Consider the following 12187-nt stretch of genomic DNA (forward strand, 5'->3'; position numbering starts at 1 on the left):
CAGGGGCTGGGAGAAATCGAAACATGTTGGTCAAAGGGTACAAACTTCTAATTATAAGATGAGTCAGTTCTGAGGATCTAATGTACAGCATAGTGATTATAGTTAATAATATTGTATTACATACTTGAAAGTTTCTAAGAGAGTAGATCTAAAATGTTCTCACCACAAGAAAGAAATGGTAAGTATGTGATGTGATAGTATGTGGTGTTTGCTAATGCTATGGTGTAGTCATTTTGCAAAATGTAATTGTATCAAATCAACAAGTTATACACCTTAAACTTATAGTGTTGTGTGTCAATTATATCTCAATAAAGCTGGAAAGTCCAAAAAAAAAAAGAATTTCCAAGAATGTGCTCACACTATTTTTGTTTACATCTTATCGGTCAGTATTTAGACATATAGTTAAACAGAACTACCATACCACTAAGTACTGGGAAATTTGATCTTGCTTCTTCCAGGTGAGCGTGTGCTTTATAAAACAAAAGGGAAAATGGATTTTGCCATACAACTTAGCAGTTTTTGCTTCAGGCCTCCATATCTGCATTATGTCCAGGCAGACATTTCCCAAACAGATTGCTTACTTTTTTTAAGGAGCCATGCTCAGCATTACTCGGGGGCAAAAAAATTCCAGCCACACTGTATCTGAGCCATCGGTAGGTAGTGTTTCTGTTCAGTTGGCCATCTTGCATCAGAAGCTTCCCTCAGTGAAAAAAGTGCTGTAGATTTGCTTTAGGGATTTTATAAGAAAACACATATACTGTCTAAATAACCTTCTTAACCTTTACATCTGTTTTGTATTTTGGGTTTGCTGGAGTAAGAATTCATCTGAAGAAAGTGTTACTCTGTGGAAGTTTGAAAGCTATTTTAAGGTTTCACATCTTACATTCAAGTCTCTAATCCATTTCGAGTTGATTTTTGTGTATGGGGTAAGATAGTGGTCCAGTGTTATTCTTTTGCATTTGGCTGTCCAGTTTTCCCAACACCGATCATTGAAGAGATTGTTCTTTCCCCATTGTATATTCTTGGCTCGTTTGTCATAAATTAAGTGAGAACAGATGTGTGGGTGTATTTCTGCCCTCTATAATCTGTTTCATTGATCTGTGTGTCTGCTGTTAGGCCAATTCCATGATGTTTTGCTTATTATAGCTTTGTTCTGTAGTTTGAAATCAGGACGTGTGATGCCTCCACCTTTGTTCTTCTTTCTTAAGGTTGCTTTCTTAAGCTTATGCAGGGTCCTTTGCGTTTCCATACAAATTTCACGATTGTTTGTTCTATTTCTGTCAAAAATACCATTGGAAGTTTGATAGGGATTGCATTGAATCTGTAGGCTGCTTTGGATAGTACGGACATTGTTGTGAAACTCATCTCCAGAATATTTTCATCTTGTAAAAATGCAACTCTAGACCAATTAAACTACTATTTTCCCCTCGCCTTAGCCCGAAGTACAACCACCATTCTACTTTGTTTCTATGAATTTGACTATGTTGCATACATCATATAAGTGGAATCATACACTATGAAATTTTGTGATAGACTTATTTCATTTAGTACAAGCCCTCAAAGTTCATCCATGTTGTAGCATGTGACAGGATTTTCTTTCTTTTCAAGACTGAATACAGATTTTTAATGTTTTTTATTATGAAACATTTCAAGTAAAACAAAAAGCATTAAAAAATCTTATTTTTGTAGTAAGAAATACTAATTACAAAGTACCTGAAGCTCTCTTTGACTCACAATTTATGAACTGGGATAATAGGATATTTTGAGTAAGTACATATTGGTAAACAAAACAGGTGATTTATTTTTCCCATTTCTTGGTTCGTAATTCTATAACAGGGTTTGGTAGAAATGATAAAAATGTAAAACATATGAAATACACATTACCATCTATATTTTATTAAGAATTCATTCATACTGTTTCCACATAGTAACTGATAAGCCAATAATAAAATAGGTACCTCTTTATGATTATATAAAAATACAATTAAACAGAACACTGAGGAAGATAATATTTTATAGGAAGATAATATTTTTATAGTAAGCAAATGGGGAGTTATGAAGTATTCATTCTTGTTGTTAATTTATACAAATGAAAAATAATTGTGAGACAGGAAACTGTTTTGAAATAGTACTTCTTAATCATACTTTAAGAAACATATTGAGTATAAAGCCAAAATGATCTGATAAATCAATGACTTGTCAGTTTACATTCCCACTTATAAATTTTATTGCACTTAAAGCTACAGTAATTTCACTGAGCAAGTACAGAAGAGAATTCAACTGCAAACTCCTCTCTTTTCTACTTTTCTCTCCTGACTCATCCCATTCTCCCCTTACTGTACTTCTTTCAAAAAGGAACCATAGAGAAATTTTTTTCTAGAAGAACTAAATCACTTCCCAGGATTACTATAGAAATACACAGATTCGGTAAAAAAAAATAGTGTTAAAAGATGATCAGGTATGTTAGAAGATGAGAATAAAAATATCAAATCCTAAAACCTTATAAGATTATTTCATTTAGTTTATTGGATCAATTTATTTTTATTTTTATTTTCTGTTTTAGTGTCTATTCTAATAAAACATAGTTATGCAGATTTAGTACACAGATCAGCACTAAGGTGAGGGAATGAAACCGATTGTTGTTTTATGTTGATTGTTATAGTAACTGTTTATAGGTAAGATAAGATGGAAAGTTCAGTTCTCATCAAAGTTTCTTATACTTCTTTAAATGGTCCACATTGAATTTTCAGAATTATTTCAACCATATCTTAAAATGCTGGGTTCATGATTATATTGGCCAACTAAAGTACATTCTTTAAAAAGAAAATGTATTATCTGGGAAGCGGATGGCTACATGGCCATTAATGTATTTTTATATAAAGAAATAATGCAAGAGATTTTCTATGGTGGCCTCTTCTGCACTCCAAGTTTTATTCTTTGAAAAATGCTAAAGTACTTTCCTTTGGAAATCATGTAGCCTACATATATTTTACAAAAATTACACAATATGGGATCATGGACAATCTCAGAACACCAGAAACCATGATATTCAATGTCAAATCATCTAAAATAGTTCATGACATAAAGCTTCTCCAAGATGTCCTGTAGGTTGCTCAACAGTCTAAATGTCTTTCAATGACAGCCATTCAAACAACTGTGTTTATTAACTGTCGAGTAGATAAATACCTTTTATAGGTATTTGGGAGACTATTGTTATAAGAGAAGACGTCATGTTATATTGTAAGGCCTTTAAAGTCTTTATAGTCTAATATCAAAGCACCAATAAGGAGGATATAGTTAGTAAATATAACATTATTTGGCGTAGAGGGTACTAGAACAGATTCCATTTCGTGTGTGTGTGTGTGTGTGTGTGTGTGTGTGTGTGTATCAATGTAATAGAAATAAGAGAAGTAACAAACTATGGATAATGAGCTGTGGAACAGAGATTTCTGGAGTGAGTTTTGAACATAATTTTGTGACAAAGATGGTTTCTGGTTGGGAAAACTGGCAGGTGTGTGGCTTGAGTCAAGAAGATAGCAGGCAGTTGCCTGAACCTGGAGCCACTGGGCATAGGGTCTGAAAGCATATTACTGGAAGTTTGAAACTGACGTTTAAAAAAACCACTATATGCAGAGATATGAGTAAAGTCATACTTCTGGAGGGTGCTTTTTGCGGCTATGATTAAGATAAACTGGATGAAGGAGAGGCTATAGGAAAGGCGGCTGGTACAATTAAAGGCAATTAAGACCTGGACTTGGGTTATAGCTACAAAATTAGATTGAATTTTTCAGATGACTTTCAGGGGCTATGCAACTCCATTCAACTTAATATCCAAATGTTGTATTTAAAAATCCTTAGGGAAAATATATCCAAACATTTTGCCTGTTGTCATAGATACTTCAAGACTGAAAGAAGAAAAATAATTCAAAGGGAACACGAGATGGCAGCAGTTATATCATACAAAGAGAAAGACTGAGGAAAGAAAAACATTTGAAATTATTTTTAAAATAAAAAATAGGTAGCACTTTATTCTGTATGTGCTCTATTCATTTTCAGTTCAGAGATTACTCAGTCATTGGTTTCATGCTTCACAGCACATCTGAGGTTCATCCTGACTGTAGTAAAATTCCTACTCCATTATATGTGATTATTTCCTAAAATAACGCTGTTGCTGTTTTCGGCAGATTACTCTTCCTCTGTGTTATCTGAGGCAGAAGACTTCTGGATGTTGCAAATTCGTTTTAAATGTTCCAACATTGTTTTTTCTTCCTCTTCCAGTCTTTCATCCTTCCTCATCTCCCACCTAAAAGAAAAATCACATCTTAGTATTTTTGTAACTTCCAAACTACAGTCAACACTTATTCATTCAAGGTTTGAATATGTGTATTCATTGGTTTATTACTACTTCTGTATCTCCTTGTTTATTCTTTGACTGTCTGCTTCTTGGGCAACATAATTCATTGGCACTGCTTCTGCAGACTGGGCCGGGAGAATGGGAGAGAAAATAGTCAAATCAGCTCTACTTCAAGGTAAAGTTTTAAAGTATTGTTTTAAATGAGGTTTCTGGATTTCAAGATTTTAAAAATGTATATGGCTTACCAGGATATACATGCCTATAAATAAAATCTAGAATTAGCGATTAATAAACAAATATTTTTCATAGTATTTCCCCCTCACCGATTAACCTAGTAGTGCCTTTACATGGCAGAGAAGTTTGCCAGGAAGACTTTGGCAGCAACAAGAATATCAAGCTAAATTGAATATACCTTAAAGGCACATCAGTCTATCCCTAGAAATAAGGTCAGATTTGAAGTAACCAAGTGAAATCACCCTAGAAAAGCAGCAAATTGTTAGCAAGGTCCCATAGAGCATTTGAAAAAAAGGAAGGAAGGAAGGAAGGAAGGAAGGAAGGAAGGAAGGAAGGAAGGAAGGAAGGAAGGAAGGAAGGAAGGAATTAGAAATTAAAAACTTTCTAATTCTGCATGATTGGAGGTATAGAACAAAATGTTAAGACTATGGACCTATGTATGTATATAATCTTTTGTGCAAAATAAATATTATCACAATAACCTAAGTATGGTTAATCCTTCCCCTCCTTCCTCTCTCATATATGCCACCTCCTCAGGACTAGTCAGGGCATACTTACCAGCACTCCAACAAGAAATTATCTGCATATATTTCCTTTCTCTTTTCCTCCTATCTTTACCAACCCCTAAGTGATCCACTATGATATGTTGTCACAAAAGGATTTTAAAACCAATGTTGATACGTCTTAAAGACCCTCTGCTATAAGATCTTCAAGGGGATGGGATTTCTTCTTTTTAAAATTAAATTTATTGGGGTGACAAAGGTTAATAACATAACTTTCAAGTGTACAATTTCATAATACACTATTTGTATTGTGTTTTGTGCTAACCACCCATAGTCTTGTCTCCCTCTGTCACCATATATTTAACCCCCTTTACTCTCTTCATCCTCCCCCCACTTTCCTTCAACTCTGGCAACCACCATACTGTTGTCTGTGTCTATGAGTTTGTTTCACTTGTTGCTTTCTGTTTTCTATCACACGAGTGAAATCATATGCTTCTTGTCCTTTTCTGTTGGATTTATTTTGCTTAGCATTATACTCTCAAGATCCATCCACGGTGTCACAAATGGCAGTATTTTGTCCTTTCTTACTACTGAATAGTATGCCATTGTATATATGTGGCACACCTTCTTTATGCAATCATACATAAAACTTAGGTTGTTTCCATGTCTTGGTCACCATGAGTAGTGCTGCAGTGAACATAGGGGTACATATATTTTTACAAGTAAATGTTTTCCAAGTTTTGGGGTAGATACCCAGAAGAAGGATTGCTGGGTCATATGGTAATTTATTCTTAATTTTTTGAGGAACCTCCATACTGTTTTCCACAGTTGTACCAATTTGTATTCCCACCAGCAGTACATGAGGGTTCCTTTTTCTCCACAACCTCTCCGACACTTGTTATTTGTCTTATAGAAAATAGCCAGTCTATCAAGTGTGAGGTGGTATCTCATTGTGGTTTTGATTTGCATTTCCCTAACAGCTAATGAAGTTGAGCATCTTTTTATGTATCTGTCAGCCATTTGTATGTCTTTTTGGGAGAATTGTCTGTTCAGGTCTCTGCCCATTTTTTCACTGGATTACTTATTTTTTGTTGAGTTATATGAGTTCTTTATATATTTTGGATATTAGCCCCTTATCAGAGGTGTTGTTTGCAAATATCTTCTCCCATTCAGATGGTTGCATCTTTTTCTTTTTTTTTTGAATTAAAGTTTATTGGGGTGCCAATTGTTAGTAAATATGGAGAGCATTACTGGTTAACAAAGTTACATAGATTTCAGGTGTACAATTCTGTAATACATCATCTATCTCTCACATTGTGTGTTCACCACCCAGAGTAAGTTCTCTTTCTATCACCATATATTTGATCTCCTTTACCCTCATCTACCACCCACCTCCCTCCTTACCCTCTGGTAACCACTAAACTATCATCTATGTCTATGAGTTTTTGTTTCTTCATTTGTTTGTCTTGTTCTTTTGTTGTTTTCAGTTTTATATACCACATATCAGTGAAATCATATGATTCTCTACTTTTTCTGTCTGACTTACTTCGCTTAGTATTATAATCTCAAAATCCATCCACGTTGTTGCAAATGGTACTATTTAATCTTTTCTTATGGCAGAATAGTACTCCATTGTGTATATGTACCACAACTTCTTTATCCATTCATCTATTGAAGGACACTTTGGTTGTTTCCATGTCTAGGCCATTGTACATAAAGCTACAATGAACATTGGAGCACATATGTCTTTATGGATAAATGTTTTCAGATTTTTTGGGTAGATACCCAGGAGAGGGATTGCTGGGTCATATGGTAATTCTATTTTTGTTTTTTTTGAGGAAACTCCACACTGCCTTGCATAGCAGCTGCACCAATCGGCATTCCCACCAACAGTGTATGAGGGTTCCTTTTCCTCCACAGCCTCTCCAACACTTGTTATTATTTGTCTTGTTGATACTAGCCATTCTAAAAACAGTCTATCAAAAAACTGTGGAAAAAGAAAATCTATCGATTTGTTAAACACACTTGACTGGGCAATCTGTTTAAAATGTCTATCCCTAGTTTCCTCTATATATTTAAAATCTGTAGTAGAAGCATGTCCCCTACAGAAACCAGAGAATGTCAGAATCAGCAAATTCTAGTTCTCCCTAAATCAGCTTTATGACGTGATTATAGCTTTGTTTTCCCTGACTTTGGTAGCTTTCTCTCTTTCACCAGTGCTAGTTTCCCAACCTGCCTACTCTGGGAAAAGAACTGCAACCTGACGCCCACTCCTGCTGGTGGCAGTGAATATGTTGTGTCTTAGACACTGAGGAGCAGCAAAATCCCATGAGACCCCACTGATCTATACCATAATCCTAATTATCTTGCGGTATGTGTTCTATCTGTATGGCTCACGGGCGGGTAGATGTGGGAGCTTGGCCTATCCTTGCCTAGGGAGCCCCCTTTCCCATCCAAACACAACAGGGAACCCTAAAATTTTGGCTGTGATACTCTCACAGAACCAGCAGTCACACCCTCACTCACTAGCACTGCTCAGATTGCCGTGAATGTTCTCAGACCCTTGGTGGGTCTTCCTGGACTTACACACATTCAGGCCTCAACTAGAGATTATCTCCCTGCTCGTCTGTATGTTCTATGAATTTGAGGTCATATTATAGGGCTCTTACGTGTAACAGACCGTGACTAAGAGATTTCTATTTCTGCCCCCTTCAACGAGCAGTGGTGGATTTGGTATCTCTAAAATGAGACCTAGAGGGGTACAAAATATAAACAGTCATAGATCAGTGAGTAACTAACTGTTCTCATGATCAGTTTGATGGAATGTTTTATTTTGGGGGGGCCTTTGTAGATAGCTGTGTGTCAGGGCCGACTAGGAGAGCCACACTTGGGGAGTGTTTAAGCACAAGGTATGTCCTTGGTATGTCCAGACTGTCACAGCAGCAAGTTCTGCAGGAAAGAGCAACCAACAGCAGACAGAGGAAGGGGCCAGAATCTAGAGTGTGAGAAATACTCTGAGGCATTTACTGTGCCTTCTACTAAGAGAACAAACATCTAAAATCTCTGAATGGTATCCTGAATAAGAGTATAGGCTCTGGAATCACTCTGCCTTTGGGTTGAATCACCTCGGGCAAATTTCTTAACCTCTCTGTGCCTCGGGATTCTCATCTGTAAAATGGCAACGCAGTTGTTTGTTAGGAACACCTCCATGGCCTGTGACAGAGTTCCCTCTATAGCGTCAGAGTTTGATAGTTGTCACTGAGACCCACTGAGACCGAATGTCCCCAAAAGCCTAAAATATTTACTGTTTGGACTTTTACGGAGGATGTTTGCCGAATGCTGTTCTAGAAGAGTGGTCCTTAACTGGGGTGACAATGCCTCCCTATAGGGAAATATGGAGAGCATTACGGTTAACACTGTCTAGTGCGGGCTTCTGGGACTGGGAACTGAGATGGCAAACGTCTTTAAAATGCAACAATGCCAAACAATAAATAGTTGTCTTCCCAAAATGTCAGGCACATCCCTGCTGAGAAACATGTCCTTTAGAATCTCCAAAGTAACGTTGAAGCATCCCTATCTAGTTCGTGATTTTAATTGAAATGGGTTCAGTGTTTCACTGCTTAGAATACTGTTTGCTGAAGAGTGGAGGTTTAGGAGCCAGATGCTGGAGATGAATCCCTTATAAACTGTGTGGCTGTGGGAAGCCAGATAAGCTGTGCCTCGGTTTCCTTATCAACAAAATTGGAATAATAGCAGTGCCTGCTTCACAGACTTGCCGTGAGGATGAAACATTTAAGTACACATACAACATACAACATACAATAGTGTGTGGTTCACAGCAAACACTTAGTGAGTGATAACTTGTTATGAGTATTTGGGACCGTGGTTAAAGTTGCAAATAGCAGACATCCTGATTGTGATGGATTAAACCAATAGGGAGTTAATTTTCTCACAGAACAAGAAATCCAGAGGTGGGTGACTGCTGGCATGGGATAAATAGTTTGACAACAGCAGAGCTGATGTCTCTGTGCTTCTCTTGTCCTTCACCTCATGGTTCCAGATGATTGTTGCAACTTCAGCATCATGTCCTTGCTTTGAGGGAGGAAAAAGGAAGGGGCACACCAGCTGCACCCGCCCCATTTTATCAGGGAAATAAAACCTCTCCAAGAGTCCTCCCAGCAGGTACTGGAGCCATACTGTCTAGGTTTGGATCCTGAATCCGCCTTTTGTTTGGTATTGGTCAAGTTTCTTAACCACTCTGTGCCTCAGTGTTCTCCTTTACAAAATAAGGGATGCTAATGGTATATATCGAATGCAATATTGTAAGGAGTGGGTGAGCTATGGATTCGTGACATGTTGCTAATTATTTTGAGACTCTACTTGTACAAGTGGCTTCTCCTACTTTCATGTTCCTCCTCCTGTCCTGTTCCCTTCACACTGTTTTACCTGATACATTGGCTTTCTTATAAATATGTGGGTAAAATGAAGTTGCGAAGTATGACAGTGGTTTCACTCAGTGTTCAGTTATACACATCTATGAACATGTCGTCCCTTTTTCCTTTCTTCCGTTTCGTGCTAGTTCACTGTTCAGCCTAGCATGACCAAGGCTATTTTTGTTTTCCTATAAGCCCTTTGTTGTATTTTTCAAATACAGTCTATAATGATGGCATTCGATCATATTATTGGCATTTCTCCTGAAACACCAATAAAACACTTGGAAATAAAAATGTAACTTGAAATAAGCCTCCTGATTTAATGTTATTATTAAACATTTATGTAGTACTTAATATTTACAAAGTGCTTTACAATTATTTATTAGTTAATTGTACTGTTAAACATTAACCATCTGGCCAAATTAATGATTTCAAATTATCCTACCAGATGATGAGTGGAAAGTGAAATCATACTGGATTTTATTCTCCTCAAACAAACCATTTTATCCTGCTGTCCTCTACCCAGCAGTACAGACTGGCTTCCAGGGGAGATTCAAACCAGCGGGGGAAATGAGTCTCTGTTCTCTTTTCTCTAGGTAAGCCCCCATGTTTATTCCCATATATTCAGCTGTTGTCTCTCCGTCTATAATTCATCTGTCTCCCAAACTGTAATTCAGTATCTTTAAACTTCATTTTTTCCCAGGCTTTCTAAATTCAACTTGATGGTCATTTTCATTCCCACTCCAATTATATTCATAATTCATATATATATATATATTTTTCACATATGTAGTTTTTAAGTATTCAAACTGACCCTTGCTACCACACTCAATAATGCATTGTCTGAACTTAAAGTACTTCACACTCCACTCCCAGTCTTGTCCCTAGTCAGTCACCAGTTCCAGGACAACTTACTCTGCAGTAAGTCTCACAGTTTAGGTGTTGTGATACTGTGATTGATAATAAGAAATATATATTTGGTCCTCTTCTCAGTTTCTAGCACAGACCTCCTGAAACCCTTGGAATTTCATGTGATGAGTACTATAAAGGTGTCTTTTGTTACGTTAATGAAGTAACTTTTAGAAGGCACCTAAATTTGTGGGCTGGTTACCAGTGGAGCCAACCCCCAACTTCCAGGGAGGCTGAGAGGGTCTAGAGATAAGAGTCCAGTCACCAATGGCCAATGATTTAGTCAATTATGCCTATGTAATAAAGCCTCCATAAAAACCCAAAAGGACAAGGTCCAGAGAACTGCAGGGTGGATGAACACATGGAGATTTGGGGAGAGTGGCGCGCTGGGAAAGTCCATTCAAGCTCTGCGCTCTTTCCCCTCCATACCTTGCCCTATGCATCTCTTCCATCTTGCTGCTCCTTAGGGATAGGTATCTTTATAATAATCTGGTAATCTAGTAAGTCAAATGTTTCTCTGAGTTCTGTGAGCTGCTCTAACAAATTAATTGAACCCAAGGAGGTGGTTGATGGAACCTCCAATCTGTAGCCTGGTTAGTCAGAAGCACAGGTGACACCCTCGAGTTGTAACTGGCATCTGAAGTAGGAGGGGCAGGGGCAGCAGAGGACAATTTTGTAGGAATGAGCCCTTACCCTGTGGAATCTGATACCATCTCCAAGCAGATAGTTTCAGAATTGAGTTGAATTATACAATACTTAGCTGGTGTCAGAGGATTGCTTGGTGATACGGGGGTAAAAAACAACCAAACCTGCAACATTGGAATTGTGTACGGAATCATAGGTGCTCATGATTTCCTTGCCTGAACAGCACGGTGCTGGGTATGCCTTAGGAGCTTAGACGTTACTGTGCTATTCTTTGGTGAATTGAAGAATAACCTTTAACCACCAGTATTAGAATAGGTAGTAGATGGTATCTCAAATAGGTATTGTTAAATTGTTTGTATGAATGATAAAAGTGAGGACTCTTGGGGCCTTGTCCTGCATTTCTATAGGACTAGGTGATTCTTAAGGTCTTAAATTCAATGACCATACCAAAAGACAACTTCCTGCAAGTTCATTCATGCACTAACCATCACACATCCTTTTTCAGAATGAGATAGTGACGTAAGGAAAACAAGATGTTCAGTAACGTCATGTTATTTGCTACCAGACTAGAGTTTTTGACCAATGTAATATAAGTTCTAAAACAAGCAAGCCTTGGTTAGCAAATTTACTATGTTTAGGTCGTATTCTGCACTGGAGTATTTTATAGGCCTTCAACGATTTAAAAATTTAATTTCTGGTGATGTGACACCATGATTGATCCCAATCACCTTTTCCTTACTCTGGCTTTTTGTGCTACTTACAGTGAAGTATGTCACTTAATTTCATTGGTCTCGTTTGGATCTCTGATTGTTGATTGCCTTGCTTTTCTCATTAGTTTAGAAGTACATCAAAAGCATACAATAGGAATATTATAAGAGGGTTCTGTCATTTTAATTCTCATCAAATTAATTGTTAGAAATTTTATAGGCCAGCAAAGCCCTTTTAGTCATTAGTAAAACATGATCATTCACTTTTTCATTTTGATTAATGCAATTAACTGAAAACAACTAAATATGTAGGTTCTTAATTTTTAAAGCATAAGGACATATAACACTAAGCAAACTCAAATCTCTGTTTGATGACCAAGGAGTCCATAAGACTATATACCA

At 37.1% G+C, this 12187-nt stretch overlaps 1 protein-coding gene across 3 annotated transcripts in view; it reads right to left on the reverse strand.

Moving 5' to 3' along the window:
• Nucleotides 1–1121: 1121 nt before the first annotated feature.
• KIAA0825 (KIAA0825 ortholog) overlaps nt 1122–12187 on the reverse strand; it is a 359113-nt gene continuing 348047 nt past the window's right edge. The window contains exon 20 of one of the 3 annotated variants that reach the window (XM_088796629.1): nt 1122–4303. In XM_088796629.1, coding sequence (XP_088652755.1) covers nt 4186–4303 — 118 coding nt within the window. In that variant the 3' untranslated portion in view covers nt 1122–4185. The remainder of the gene's footprint in view (nt 4304–12187) is intronic. The other 2 variants (XM_019711761.3, XM_074328710.2) reach the window with 2 other exon arrangements.

Source organism: Rhinolophus sinicus, chromosome 3, assembly GCF_057876585.1.
Source record: "Rhinolophus sinicus isolate RSI-liver-muscle chromosome 3, RSI-T2T, whole genome shotgun sequence".
Taxonomy (NCBI): Eukaryota; Metazoa; Chordata; class Mammalia; order Chiroptera; family Rhinolophidae; genus Rhinolophus; species Rhinolophus sinicus.